At 38.7% G+C, this 15,594-nt stretch overlaps 1 protein-coding gene across 2 annotated transcripts in view; it reads right to left on the reverse strand.

Annotated features, from left to right (window-relative positions):
- The window catches only part of LOC134667177 (galactokinase-like), a 62,514-nt gene that overhangs the window by 14,508 nt on the left and 32,412 nt on the right, over positions 1–15,594 (reverse strand). The window contains exons 5-6 of one of the 2 annotated variants that reach the window (XM_063524496.1): positions 15,170–15,295; positions 4,557–4,738 (exon numbers count right to left, since the gene is read on the reverse strand). In XM_063524496.1, the coding sequence (XP_063380566.1) occupies positions 4,557–4,738; positions 15,170–15,295 (308 nt within the window). The other variant, XM_063524495.1, reaches the window with a different exon arrangement.

A 15,594-nucleotide genomic window follows, 5' to 3' on the forward strand; every position in this document is an offset into this window, starting at 1 on the left:
TCTATCAATTTTGATATAAAGTCATCTTGTCCATAAAAGTTTTAGATTCTGTGACTATACGCTGCATTCTATTACTCTACCCCACCTTGCTTGCATACTGAGTGGGCTTGTACACTTAGCTGCAAAATTGTATGTCGACTTTATCAATAAATTCATTCATAATCTTCCAAGCTTTAAAGGCAATCTGTCCATGCTTTACTGCAGATCGCTGTACCGTCAGATATATCCGAGAGGCCAAGGTTCACGAACACCTGAAAAAAGCCTCCAATATCAAAACGTTAAGACGAAACAGGAGCTGAGTTTTAAATATTTTAGGTAAATATACCCGTCTCGCTAACGGAAGCGGCTCCTAAAACTAGTGCGATAAGGACAAGGCGAAAAATCCTGCGTAAAAATCTCAAAAATCGAGGTTTCGTACTCTGACTGTTTCCTCCTCCAAAACTTACAAAATCGTAACCAAATTTGTAAATCTAAATTATTATGAAATTATCTGCGTCGCACCGTTTTGCTTTTTTGGCTAATTGATATCAGTTTTGAATACTACGCCTCTCATTGCGGCATAGTCGATGAGGCCATTTTTGAAGGGCTCTAGGCCTCTAGCGCCTTAAAAAACAAAAATATCAAAAAAGCAAAACGGTCAGACACAGATATTGACAATATTAATCTGTGTTGAAAAAATCATTGCTCTAGCATCAAAACCCACGGAGGAAACAGTAGAGTACGTTTGTATGGGGAAATGACCACTCCTGTTGGCTCTTACGCTCAGATATTTTAGAGAACCTTGGTCGCTTCGTTATATCTGACGGCGACTTTACGTAATTCAAAAGTTACGCCCATTTTGACACTGACATTACACACATCTCATTTATGGCATCCAACATAGTCTCATATTACGCCCACACTGTTAACTGTACATCGGTGGACCTTATGCCTTTTGTAATAAGGTCCACCGAAGTACAGTTAGATGTGTTGCTATTTGTACGTTATCTTTCAGCTTGCATGTATTCCATAATACTTATCATATCTACTACGTTTAGGATAGGTCAAGCGAGATTCATCTCTAGCACAGAATTATGATTCTGGCCGATTCTGTTATATCAATTATTTAGATATGGTTTTAATTTTAACTTATTTTGATACGAACCGTGAGCACCAATCAGTGTTAGGGGCTCATGCACATTGTTGCTGCATAAATTTAGATATGCAATAAAAATCGATCTCGTAAATATAAATTTGACAATAAGATTTTCATCTCTTATAGTATTCTTTAAATTAGAAGCGGGTTAAAATTTATACGTTAGACTCTAGATTTAGGACATCGTACACCTAAATAATGACGTCCTTTAAGTTGTATAGTCGCACCAATAAAATTCTGCAGCGGATTTGATAGCCCACGCAGTGGAAGTGTTATTTATACGTCATAATTTCATAGAAGTTTGACGTTTAAAATGACACTTGCACTGCGTGGGCTATCAAAATCGCTGCAGGCTTTTTACGGTCTAACTCTAAGTAAATGGTTTCAAGTTAGTCCTTACCCGGAAATAAATTAAAAAATGATGTCCAACGCATTGGGTTTTCAATTATTTTTGATATCAGGCAATTTAATTTATAGGTGGTGGATTCATTGCGAATTCACCGACAGCGCTTCTTTTACGAGTAGTAACAGATAGCATAGATGTTTTGTAACCTAAATTGTGATTTATCTTGTTTTGAATGAACATATGTGACGTCCCACGTGTAAGGTACCTTATGGCGGTTGGCGCTTACGCTATTATTAACACCGCTCCAATATTATTGCGGCGCTATGTGACGTAAGTGCCAACCGCCATAAGGTACCTTTTACCGTGGAACGTCACATATTATTGTTTTGGAATATTACTTAGATATTCTAGAAACTCCAGTATATGCGTTTTCAGTTTTCATCGTTTCAACTGACTCCACGAGACATGCCTAACCTTAGTATGCCAGTATTCCATATACAGGGTTACTTTTTTACCAGTACAATAAATCAACATACGTAATTGTTGCCAAAAATAAAAAATACCAGCATTCTTTGTTACTACTATTTGGGAACAAAAAAACAAAAATACCAATGCCCGAACTTATCCGCTAAAGTACTAGAAAATGTGGATGCCTTACGCATCAATTAGCAAACGCACGAACTGGCAACTGTTTGTTTACGTCATCGCGCGCGATTTAGCGAGCGGCTTAGTGCAACCAGAAGTTACTAAATTGGTGAAGGATAAATTAATTGATGCGAAATAAAAAAATAAAAAATATATTTGTGCAATGTGATCTATTATCGATACCAATGATGTGGTAAAATTTATTGTACCGGTAAAAAAGTAACCCTTTATACACTTTTTGTTAAATAAACCGTTAAGTAAATCCGTTAGATGATCTGACTGGTTAGAAACTAAACTATTCTTGGCCGAGCCTTCACGATTATACATCAGCGATCGAGTTTCATGGAAGAACACTCAAAGTAATAATTATGGAAGTTTAATTGAAGTACCTACAAGTAATAACTTCCTTTACAGGACATCTGGTGCTCCATCACGACACCCTGTGCTATATTAAGCACATTACGTAACCATGTCGAAAAAGGGCCATATGTACAGTCAGCGATACAATTAACTTAGCACCTTTGCATACAAACTTCTATGCAGGGGGGCACATTTACTCTGCAACTGACTGTACTTAAAACGTTGTACGATACACGTGCAAATAAGTAATTCACAACTCGTGGGTATTTAAAACACTCTCTTCTCGTTTTCGCACTTGTATAATAAATAACTAATTTAGACATTGGTATGACCTTGAATTCGGTGTGTCCGTGCCAGTGCCAAAGCTAAACACAAGGGAAATTATAATATGTAAATTACAACGGGCATTGTCTCCAAGGTACATGTTTGACACGATTTAATTATAGCTACAGCTTGCATGTAAAGGGAGGGCCTAGAGGACAACCCGACAATCGGAATGATAGGTCAAGATACGTCAATAATTTGCTAAAAATACGACATGGATCAGACATGTCAGTGTCAAAAGTGAGGTTTCTTCAAACAATAACGTAAAACTAGGTTAAAATGTACAGTCACCTGCAATAATATGTTACACAACGAAGGCCGCAAAAATATCCGACACTATTTTATTTGTAGACTCATAAGAGCGTATCATATTTTTGCGGCCTTCGAAGAGTAACATATTATTGCAGGTGACTGTACTCATTTTGACCTGTTCGCTCCTCTATCTCAAAGACACCTATCTACGCTCACGTCTAAAAACGCAACGCACCCAAACACAACAAACGCTAGAAGTCTGTCGTGTTAGAGCGTGTGTGCTAATAGTAGTTTATATGACTGCTACATAATTATATGCATTAAAATACGAGTGTGGGTTTATGGAACGAACAAAGTGAGTTTCGTAATACTTTCGCTCATTTACCTGTATGAAAATGGTGCTATAGTTTATAATAAAAACGAACTATTTAACTACATATATACAAACTAATAAGCAGATAAACTGAACGGTCTGAACGTCAAATGGCGGTAAATCAAAACTTTCTCCACGCATGTCACGCAAATGCTGTTCTTTTCCGGAGACTAAGAGTGACATTCCATTTCCAACTGCAGCTGCAAAATACTGTTCATTTTACTATGGAAACGCGTCGCTGTCATTGTCAATTTCCATAGTAAAATGAACAGTATTGCAGCTGCAGTTGGAAATGGAATGTCACTTTAAGGGTAACATTCCATTTCTAACCGCAGCTGCATTACTGTCAATTTTACTATATGGAAATGCGACGCGTTCAGTACCGGTAGTGCAGCTGCGGTTAGAAATGGAATGTTACCATAACGAGAGTCGGCCCTGACTGCCATATCGTTCGATATCAAGTAGCATGCGAAATTTGACAATTGACACTGATATTCGACATCCGGCATCCGGCACGCACCAACGAGAACACGGGTCGAGTTATGAATATAAAATATTTCCTATGATATAAAGAAATGAAATAACTTTTACAAAGGCTATTTTAAGCATTCAATATATACCGTAAAATGGGGTGAGTTGGGTGAAATTTGACTTTCAAACCTCGATAAAATTTTATTTTTACATGTGAAAACTGAATAGTGTGTATAATAAGTGGTTCGGACGTTTGCATTTTAGTTTGTATTTTATTTTGGGTAGTTCCATTTCATAACTTTGACGATAAAGAGGAAAACCCGCCTCACCCCGTAGTTCCTCGTATTTGGGGTGAGAGGGTTTTTCATACAAAGGTGATTTTGGAAGATTGTTGGATCGATTTTTTTTATTATGCGTATTACTATAGCCCCATTTTAAATTGGAATACATTATTTTTGTAGCAGTAGCCTTAAAATCCCTTCTCACCCCCCTCTCAAACCTTCTCTCCCCATTCATAACCCAACTCTCCCCGCGAAACCTGCTCACCCCGTTTTACGGTATACATTAGCCTTTATTATGTGAAAATTCAAATTAGGTTGAAAAATGGGAATGACGAGACGTCACGAGAGTTCACTAGGGATGCCTCTTACCTTCAACGTGTTCTCTAGTAGCGTTTCTTAGCGAAGGGAAGCCTAGTAACTCGGCAGCTTTCTGACACTGCGCACGGCGTTGGGGATATTCGCTGCCGGTCAGCTGGTGTTTCACATTAGAGTTGATCACGAGGATGACGGTGTCGCTGCACGTGATGGGCACTTGGGTGCTTTCGAGGGACCTGTTAAACAATATTAATTCAATGAAGTTGCCATAAACGCTTGTCTGATGTGTGCTTTTGAACGGATCCAACGCAAGCTTCTTCTAGAATATGAGCGAATTTGCACGATTCCTAGAGGAAGGGAAAAAATACAATAGCTGATTTTTCAGATGTGCAAGAAGCGGAAAATTTTAGAAAAGTTGAAAGGTTCTCGGAATATTTTGTTTAGAACGGACTTTTAGTAAGTAAACGTACTAGTGCTCGACATGCTAATGCCCAATAGATGACACCCTGCTGTCACCTCTATTGACAATGACTTAAGTTTCATGATGACATGTACAGTACAACCTACCTTACCTAGAAAATTCAAACAATGTAGGCGCAGTTGGATATTGTTCTGTATAGTATGGTATAGTCACAGAATAAATAATAGTACTATCGTACAGAAAGGAAACTTCCTACAAAACCGAAGTTTGACAGCGGTTTAGGGTCGAATCTTGCTATCCCTTTCTAATATATGGCACTATCCCTTTCGGCTATTTAGGGTTGTCAAAATTCAAGTGATTATCTTATCTGTGGTCGTGCACGCAAAAGGAAGTCAAGTGGTGCCAACCCTAATAATTGCTCGGAGCATTGCTGAGCCGAGCGGAGCCGAGTTTGGCCGATCTCAGGAGTTTCGCACCCCTAGTATAGTGGATTATCAGACTGTGGAGTTGGATGTCTGACTGTAAATATTAGTTCGCTATCGTTACGTGATATTACCTACATAAAGAAAATGTGCCTGACTATAATGGAGGCAAAACCCCTTGGTACTGTCAGACTACTTGAGCAAAGTACGCGGCAACCTTGATTTGACCTTAAAGCCGTTTGTTTGATTAAATACGTGTCACCCTTCGGTGACATCATTTAATATTTTACGTATTTTTAGACAGACTTTTGATTGGAAATCTTTAAGGGATAAAGCTGAGGGCTTCTAACAAAACTTATTAGCTGCACTCTAATGAATGTACATTCGTTTTAGACCTATGTTATACTCATACTCATACTCATACTCATTCTTTATTGGTAATAGGTAATTACAAGTCAGCTTACATAACTAGTACATATAACATTAGAAATTAAAATTAAATACATTAGCTACTTGCGTAGATTTCTATTTTTATCATTAATATTTCGAAGTCAGAAATTCTTCTATATTATAGAACGACCGCTCAACAAGCCAAGCTTTAAGTTTATTTTTAAAAATTAACAAACTAGGTGCGTCTGTTATTACTGATGGTAGATTATTATACACAGAGGGGCCCATGACGTGTATAGCTTTTGCCGTCTTTGCTAAGCTACGGGGCACTGCTGCTAGTTTATGCCCGTATCGTCCGAGTACGATACGTGCGAATATATTCAGACATAGATCCATTTGGTACAACAACATTAAATATTTTGAAATTTCTTTGTATCGCGTATTTATCTATTACTAAGTAGGTATACGTAAGGTTTTGCTTACGATTAAAATAAATAAATAAATAAATATTGGGGACATCTTACACAGATCGACCTAGCCCCAAACTAAGCATAGCTTGTACTAGGGGTACTAGGCGACGATATAAACATACTTATATAGATAAATATATACTGGTTGAAATGAGAAAGTACGTACGTCGCTATAGCACTACCGTGTACCGCCTGTCAAAGTTGCCGCCATTGATTGATTGAAAAATAAATTTTAATGTATTTTAAAAGCATTGCACATCATGTCCAGTTCGCTTAGATACGCTGTTACAAACAAGACCTAACCTATCCTAAGCTATACACTACTGTAGCTACTGCAAGTAAACTGCATTAACATTTCCGAACAAAGTTCTTTTTCACCACACCAACCCGAAGCAAATATTAAATGTAAAATATCAAACAAAATCAAACCAAATCAAATCCAAATGAATGTTATTAAATATTTATCATCCAAAATCATCATTTAAAAGTCAATTCTACCAGCAAATATGAGAAAACAACTCAAAATTTGCATTTGATTACTTTGCCTCACATGTGAATAAAATGCAACTTTGCTATCAGTTTTTGAAGTGCAAAGTAAGCCTTTCCGAGCTGGTGTGGTGAAAAGTTCTTATTGCAACACAGAGAATAAAATTAAAAACCGCCTGAGGTCTCGCGCATCGAGTGATGGGCCTTATGGGAGTTCTTATTGTAAACAAGAAATTCAATCCGACTTACAAACTTCGCTTAAATTAATTAAGAAGATAAATAAAACCAAATATTAAAGAGATTAAGATAAATATGAATTATAATATTACATCCCAGTAAAATTAAAGGACATAAAAATATTGTGCCAACTGTTTTGGCAGGTACATAAATAATTATTATGATTATTAGATCATTGTGGCTCGACATTAAGGGTACCTATCCTATTAAGGAAAATTGCTATTTAAAGCTAATAAGCTACTTAATAGTTAAAAGCTTAAGGCAGATAAATCCGAATAACGAATTTCTAACATCACAGTAATAATCATTCATTTAACTCGTATTGATAACTCGTAAGTATTGATAAATAATCATCAGTTTATATTTTGTAATAATCAATCATTTTACTCGTATGATAACTTTCGTAATGATTCCAGCTATTATTTGTCAAAAATAAAATTTATATTACTCCTTATTAATTGCGGCACCAAATAGCATCAGCCACTAACACTGATTGGTGCTCACGTTTGGCACCAAATAGAATCTATCTCATTGAAAGTAGGTACTAATCCGATTAAGAGCTCGTTTGCCGGATTACAATCCATTTGGTTGCCCTTTTTACTGACCTTTCCTAATTTTAGTGCCCTTTCTTACATCTTCTTGTCGGTCGTGAAAAAGTTATCATTAGGGCTGCCAAACTTCATAAAAAAATATTGTCGGGTTAACCTTTTTAGGATTCAGTACCCAAAAAATCTTTCTGTGCCAATTCATTTAATGACAAATACACAATAGTTTTAACAATAAAAACGTATAACATATAATTATAGCAAATAATATTTACGAGACGTATGTTTTTTTTTTCAGAAACAAACAGTCTTACAAACAGAGATGACATACTTAAGTTTAGACCTATAGTTTCATTAATATATTCGAATTTTACAATGAAAAACAGCGAGTAACTAATTAATAAATTACACAAAGATCAACAATAGGTAAGTGATGCTTATCCATCCATCTGTTATTGTATTACTAGCTGTGCCCGCGGCTCCGCCCGCGTGGAATTCAGTGTGTGTCAGTAAGCGGCTTCGGTAGGCGTACACTGCGTACAGCGTGGCACGTACCGTACGTCGGTCTATACCCGACTCTTTTAGTATATAAGGGCGCCGAAGGCGTCCGGCTTTAGAACGCGTACAGCGAGCCACATACGTCGGATTACGCCCGACGCTTTGAGTATGAGGGCGCCGAAGGCGCCCGGCTTTGGTAGGCGTTCAGCGTGGCACGTACGTCGGTCTACGCCCGACTTTTTTAGTATGAGGGCGTCGAAGGCGCCCGGCTTTGGAACGCGTACAGCGAGCCACGTACGTCGGATTACGCCCGACGCTTTGAGTATGAGGGCGCCGAAGGCGCCCGGCTTTGGTAGGCGTTCAGCGTGGCACGTACGTCGGTCTACTCCCGACTCTTTTAGTATGAGGGCGCCGAAGGCGCCCGGCTTTGAAAAGCGAACAGCGCGCCACGTACGTCCGGCTACGCCCGACGATTTAGGTATGAGGGCGCCGAAGGCGCCCGGCTATGGGACGCGTACAGCGCGCCACGTACGTCGGGCTACGATCGCCGCTTTGAGTATGAGGGCGCCGAAGGCGCCCGGCTTTGGAACGCGTACAGCGAGCCACCTACGTCGGATTACGCCCGACGCTTTGAGTATGAAGGCGCCAAAGGCGTCCGGCTTTTATAAGCGTACAGCGTGACACGTACGTCGGGCTACGCCTGACACTTTTAGTATGAGAAAGTCGTAGTCGCTTGGCTTTGGTCCGCTTCAGCGCGCCACATACATCGGGCCACGCCCGACTCATTTACTATGAGGGCACTTAAGGCGCCCGTCTTTGGAACTGGTACAGCGCGCCACGTGCGTCGAGTTACGCCCGATGCTTTGAGTATGAGGGCGCCGACTACGCCCGGATTTGGTAAGCGTACAGCGTGGCACGTACGTCGCGGTCTACGCCCGACTTTTTTGGTATGAGGGCGCCGAAGGCGCCCGGCTATGGAACGCGTACAGTGCGCCACGTACGTCAGGCTACGCCCGCCGCTTTGAGTATGAGTGCATCGGGCTACGCCCGACTCTTTTAGTATGAGGGCTCCGAAGGCTCCCAGCTTTGAAACTGGTACAGCGCGCCACGTGCGTCGGGTCACGCCCGATGCTTTGAGTATGAGGGCGCCGAAGACGCCCGGATTTGGTAAGCGTATAGCGTGGCACGTACATCGGTCTACGCCCGACTCTTTGAGTATGAGTGCATCGGGCTATGCCCGACTCTCTTAGTATGAGGGCGCCGAAGGCGCCCGGCTTTGGAACTGGCACAGCGCGCCGCGTGCTTCGGGTTACGCCCGATGCTTTGAGTATGAGGGCGCCCAAGGCGCCCGGCTTTGGTAAGCGTACAGCGTGACACGTACGTGGGGCTACGCCTGACACTTTTAGTATGAGGGCGCCTAAGGCGCCCGGCTTTGGAACTGGTACAGCGCGCCACGTGCGTCGGGTTACGCCCGATGCGGCTAACGGCGGACGTAAGTACTCTTATGATGTATCGTACGTCTAAATCGGTTAAGGCATTCAGAAGTTAAGGCGGAATAAAGAAACTCACATAAATAAATATATACCTACATACACTCGTCTTTCTTTTGGGCAGTCGTGAAGTGTAAAAAGACGGCACTGTGCAATTAGGGGCAATTAATTTGTTTAATTTTGTTGTATTATTAAATCAACATAATTATTCAATTAAATTTGTTGATACCCGGTCTTCTAAACATAGAGTTAATTTGGCAAAATCCTTCCTCGGTGGCTTATTCATGTCACTACGTATTAAATTCAGCGCCATCTGTTAGTTTTTCAGGGTACTCAATAGTGGCAGCACATATTTGAAAAAAGTTTGCCCCTCCTTCCTAAGTAGCGCCATAAGATTCAGGGGCAAACTTAAATCAAGCGGGTGTTGTGGCTACCCCCCCTTTTAGGGGTTGAATTTTTATAGCCTATAACCTGGTCGGAGATTTTCTCGACAGATTAGTAAAGTTTGCATCAGAATCCGTTCAGCCGTTTTCACGTGATGCGCGTTCAAATAAACAGACAAACAGATAAACAGATAAACAGATAAACAGACAAACAGACAAAAATTCTAAAAACTGTTGGAACGTGTTCTGTTATCGATTCTAAGTATCCCCAGCCAACTTTTTTTCAAATATCTTCCATGTACAGACTTTCGACCCTCTACAGCTTTATTATATGTATATAGAATAGATATAGATATAGATATAGATATAGAAGATAGATTATAATTATCTGATAACCGACCTGAGAAAATCAAAGAGACTTCTTTTTATATAGTCTCATACGTCTCATAGCAAAGAGAACCGATTTAGCAAAAAACCGGGCAAGTGCGAGTCGGACTCGCGCACAAAGGGTTCCGTACCATATAGCAAAAAAAAAAAGCAAAAAAAAAACTGTACTGTACTGTACTGTACTGTACTGTACTGTACTGACCACTCCCGGCGTTGCTTAACTTTGGTCAAAAATCACGTTTGTTGTATGGGAGCCCCATTTAAATCTCTATTTTATTCTGTTTTTAATATTTGTTGTTATAGCGGCAACAGAAATACATCATCTGTGAAAATTTCAACTGTACATATAGCCTGGTGACAGACGGACGGACGGACGGACGGACAGCGAAGTCTTAGTAATAGGGTCCCGTTTTACCCTTTGGGTACGGAACCCTAATAAAAACGAAACCGTTATAGTTCTGTCATGTCCATCTGTGCCAATTTATTTGATGGCAAAAAAACACAATAGTTTTAACAATAAAAACGTATAAAATATAAAATTTACGAGACGTCTGTCATTGTATTATTATAATTATCTGATAACCGACCTGAGAAAATCAAAGAGACTTCTTTTTATATAGTCTCTTATAGCAAAGAGAACCGATTTAGCAAAAAACAGCGACAGTCTTGGTCTGACCCTGACCTTACCGTCGTTTGTTCCATCACATTAGGTCTACGTGCCACCCTTTTGTGACATACTCTCCTATTATTTGTAATCTGACTTTTTATTGGAATTCTCTAAGGGAACAAAGGCTCTAGGCTTCTTACCAAAGTTACCTATTAGCTCCACTATACATATACATTGGTTGAATAGGCCTATGATATATTATGAGCGAATATTTATTTACTCTAGACCTGAATCCCTTGGTACAATAACGTTAACTATTTCATACGTACCTACTAGATAGTTACACGTTAGTGTTAGTACCTACTTAACTAGTATAACTCGCGCAAAGAATAAGTATTGCGATACAGCGAGGAAATGCTGCCAGCATCTACGGCACCATGCCGCAGGTGGATATTTTGTAATCATTTATTTTAAGTTTAGTTTTATTTATTTTTAGATATAGTTTAAGTTTTGTAGGTTAGTTATTTAATTATGTTTTTATAAGTATGTATATTAAGTTCGAATGCACTAATAAATATATTGAAGCTATAAACTTCAAAAAAAAGTATATACCTAGTATAGTTGTAGAATGTCACTGTTTTGATGTGTCTGTTTTTGAAGTCGTTGGAATATTTTATTTGCTTGGTTATCTCATCCTTTTTTATAAGTCGGCGTAAAAAAATACACACACCGCTGTATACACGGTGTAACATGAGTAAACCGAATAATTTTAACATCGTATTCCTGATCATATTTAGAGACAAAAATGTCCTATAAACTTTTTTTTAATTCGCCTAGTTTCAGAGATAATATTAATTAAAAAATAAACAAGTTTTTATTGTTACATAGTGTAAAAGGCCTTTTTGATGGTGATGTTGCTGCTATGGGACGTAGTCTAAATATCCTTATCGATAGATGTCAAAAGTGACAAGAAACACTTTGCAAAAAGTGGGATTTAGGAAAAAAAAAATGTAAAAATCAATTTTAAGTGACATGTTTACCAATAACATTTATTTATTAAGTACAAATACATTCAAAAACGTGAAAAAAACAAAACAAAAAATTTTTTTCTTTGGCGGAATTGACCTTAACTCATATTACATTTTTTACCTCAGAAATGCGTGGTTAAAATTATTCGGTTTCCTCATGTTACACCGTGTATATTATATAAATTTAGATGTCCATTTTTTGCAACCTGTAATTACTAAAACCACTGCAACTTGTTAATACTAAAACCACATTATCACGTTGGTAATTATAGCTGCGGCCACAGGCGTGTCAGCCACCGTGAAAATCCAATTTGAGGAGATTTTTCAAAGTTTATCTTCATTACTGTTACTACGCTGGTAGTTCCCGACCAGCTAGTTCACTTAGAAAGGAAGTGCAAAATGTGGTAAGGTACGAAATGCTCAATCTTAGACATATTAACTGGGTACGTAGCCAACGTGCCAATCTTAAACGCTCCGTAGCGTACCTTAGTCATCACTCCCTATCACTTCTCCACTAGTGTGACAGTTGCGTTCCGTTCACGCTGACCAGTCGTGCATTCGTAAGATGTGTTGTGAGGTTTTCGTTTAGGTTTTTACTGAAAAATATCACCGTGTGTTACCTCCCAAAAACTTAATCTAAAATAAATACTAGTTAATGGGCGTTTAAGTGTTTACGACTGTACGCCTGGTCTAATTATGTCATTGAGCACTCATAAGTACGTTTTGTCGTAAAAAATATATTTCTTTAGAAGTAATTTCTTAATGTAAACAAGAAATCCAAGCCTACTTTGAACTTAACGGCAATTAAGAAGTTAAATAAAAAGAAATATCAAGATATCAATAAAAAAGTACAGAGTTTTAATATGCTTGCTAACTTTTTGGGCAGGCACCTTAATATTTTGACTAATGGTTGTGACTCAGCGTTTCACGTTCAAAGTTAAAGGTTTCCTTTCAAAAAAGCTATTACTAAAAGGCGGATATAGGCAGATAGGTAAAGTAGGATTATGAAAGCTCAAATCGATGTTTTAAGTTTAATATAAGTAAATAGGTACAACAAAACCACAAAAAATCAAACGGGTTATTAGAGTTACAGCTATTAATCTTCTAATCTAATGCGTTTAAAAAATAGAATTGATAAGAAAGATTGAATACCCGTCAGACTGCTAAGGCATGAGGCTTCTTTCTTTAAGAAAGAAAATTAATAGGCAAAGTAGACAACCGCTTAGAGAAACGTATTCGCCATTTTCTTCGCTGGATTTGGACGACACAATTTGATGTAGGTATATCACCACAGCTATGCTTCTGCGTTTGACTTTTTTCGAAGATCCAATTATAGTTGATATGTAGGTAATGAAAAAGCGGTATTCAATAGTGTAATGTAATGTAATTCCTGTGTAAGCAAGTTCTTTAATTTACGTTTAAATATGTGGTGGTTTTTCCTCGGCTTTTATTATTTAAGAAATTTTAACACCGAATCTTATGACTCCAGCATGTGGACTGTTTCTGTATACTAAATTTGATTTTTGCAGACTAACCAACCAACCAAAAATATAAGCAGAATCCCGACAGCTGCATTCTTATTTTTTATATGGTTGACTATTGCTTGGACATAATTAACTATACGGCTAGAGTTTTAGTATGTTATTATATTATAAAGCCATATTAATATTTATCTATGTTAGCATTTTTTCAGGTGCTCGTAGATAAGATTCGACATACATAATTATATTATTTATATCGAAAATGACTGCGATGCTTATACTGCGTGAGTTCGGTATCTTTTTCTCCTTTTTTGAAGATCGGATCGGATAATTCCGGAAAATACCTTCATTAAATGATATATACCAATAACAATCAAAGCAGTTCGGTTATGGGTGGTACAAACAGTACCTAACACTCCTAACAGACATACAGTTACCAGTGTGGGTACAAACTCGTCTTTGCATATTTTAATTATTGTGGCCTTTTCGTCTATCCCAACATTTGTTTTAATGTTCTGTATGATATACGATACCCCTCGCTCCGTAATGGGTCTTAGATACACAGAGTTTATAGGAGGCTTTTATAGAGGCCTTCCGCTAGGCTTAACATGCAAACGAGACCGAACTTATCCTATTAAGAGATCGATTTGCCGGATCACAATCCATTTGCCTTTTTACTGACCTTCATTAATTTTACGAGTGCCCTTTCTTGCCTACAGCTTCTTTACGGTTGCCAAGGCTGCCTAATTTCTTAATTTTAGGTCTTTAGGAAGAGTCTATTTTATTATAAGAAAAACTTGTCCAATTAATTCATAACAAACCTACAAGTAAGTGCATGTGGTAAACCTGTATAATCTAATCATAATGATGGTCGTTCTTGTCTACAACGTGATAAAACGGTGTCCGTCACTTTCTATCCCACAGTATTAAAAAGTGTCAGTTATTTTATCACGTGGATAAAGTTGGATAAAGGCATCCATAACGCCGGCTGCCATGTTTTTTTGTAATAAACCCTTTTGCTTATTAAGTCATGCGTCAATTACCTCACAGAGTTATCTGTTGTCAAGTTACATTAATACATATTTATTTTACATACATTATATCCTCCTAACGACCGGCGTCCTATACGTAGTACAAAGACCCCAATTAACTTTTGACTCTTTGCCAACTCGACAGAGTTAAATTTTGAAACCCGAGTGTCAGGAGGATATTATCTTATAAGATACGGATACTTAACTAAATTGCGGTTAGGGTGACAACCCTAGCTATCACTGAGCCAGCGGGAAACTGCTAAGTGAACTTTTTATCTGATCTGACGTTTCGAGGATGTTATAGGCATACTTAAACTTAGAATTGCTATTTGATGGCGTCACGGCCTATGGTGAAACTGTTACTTTAACCTTGATCATGTTTCCAGTATTTTACAAGTTTTTATTTAACTTTCCTTGTAAGTAAAATAATGCAAGGGAATTAGTTCCCGTTAAATGATTTCGCTTTATGAATAGCATCGGTGACAAATGTAATTAATTAATGATATGGTAGGTAGGTACACGTAGGTATAATATAAAATAGTAGTAATATAAAGAAGTTTGTGCAAAAGAGAGGCCATACAATATGAAAATTATGAGCTGCATTCTTGAGATTTGCAGGTGATTATATCTTTATACTGGGTAACACTCACCGACAATCAATGATAAGGGCGTGGTCTTTCTTCGCCATCGTGACGACGTACTGATCCATGATGCCGCACGGCATCCCTGGGAACTCGTGCTCGGCCTTCTGACACAGCTGGGCCTTCATCACTGGGCTGGGTAACGCTCACCGACAATCAATGAAAAGGGCGTGGTCTTTCTTCGCCATCGTGACGACGTACTGGTCCATGATGCCGCACGGCATCCCTGGGAACTCGTGCTCGGCCTTCTGACACAGCTGGGCCTTCATCACTGGGCTGGGTAACACTCACCGACAATCAATGAGAAGGGCGTGGTCTTTCTTCGCCATCGTGACGACGTACTGGTCCATGATGCCACACGGCATGCCCGGGAACTCGTGCTCGGCCTTCTGGCATAGCTGGGCCTTCTTCACTGGGCTGGGTAACAAATAGGTACGTTAGTACAAATAATAATTACATTTTCTGTCTGTTTTAAAATGAATTTAAATCGTATTTTTTTTCTATACAGGGTGTTTCAGGAGACGTGAGGAGGACTAACACTGCGCATTTCGTAAATTATAAGCAACTGCTTCGTA

The sequence above is a fragment of the Cydia fagiglandana genome, chromosome 9 (assembly GCF_963556715.1).
Source record: "Cydia fagiglandana chromosome 9, ilCydFagi1.1, whole genome shotgun sequence".
Taxonomy (NCBI): domain Eukaryota; kingdom Metazoa; phylum Arthropoda; class Insecta; order Lepidoptera; family Tortricidae; genus Cydia; species Cydia fagiglandana.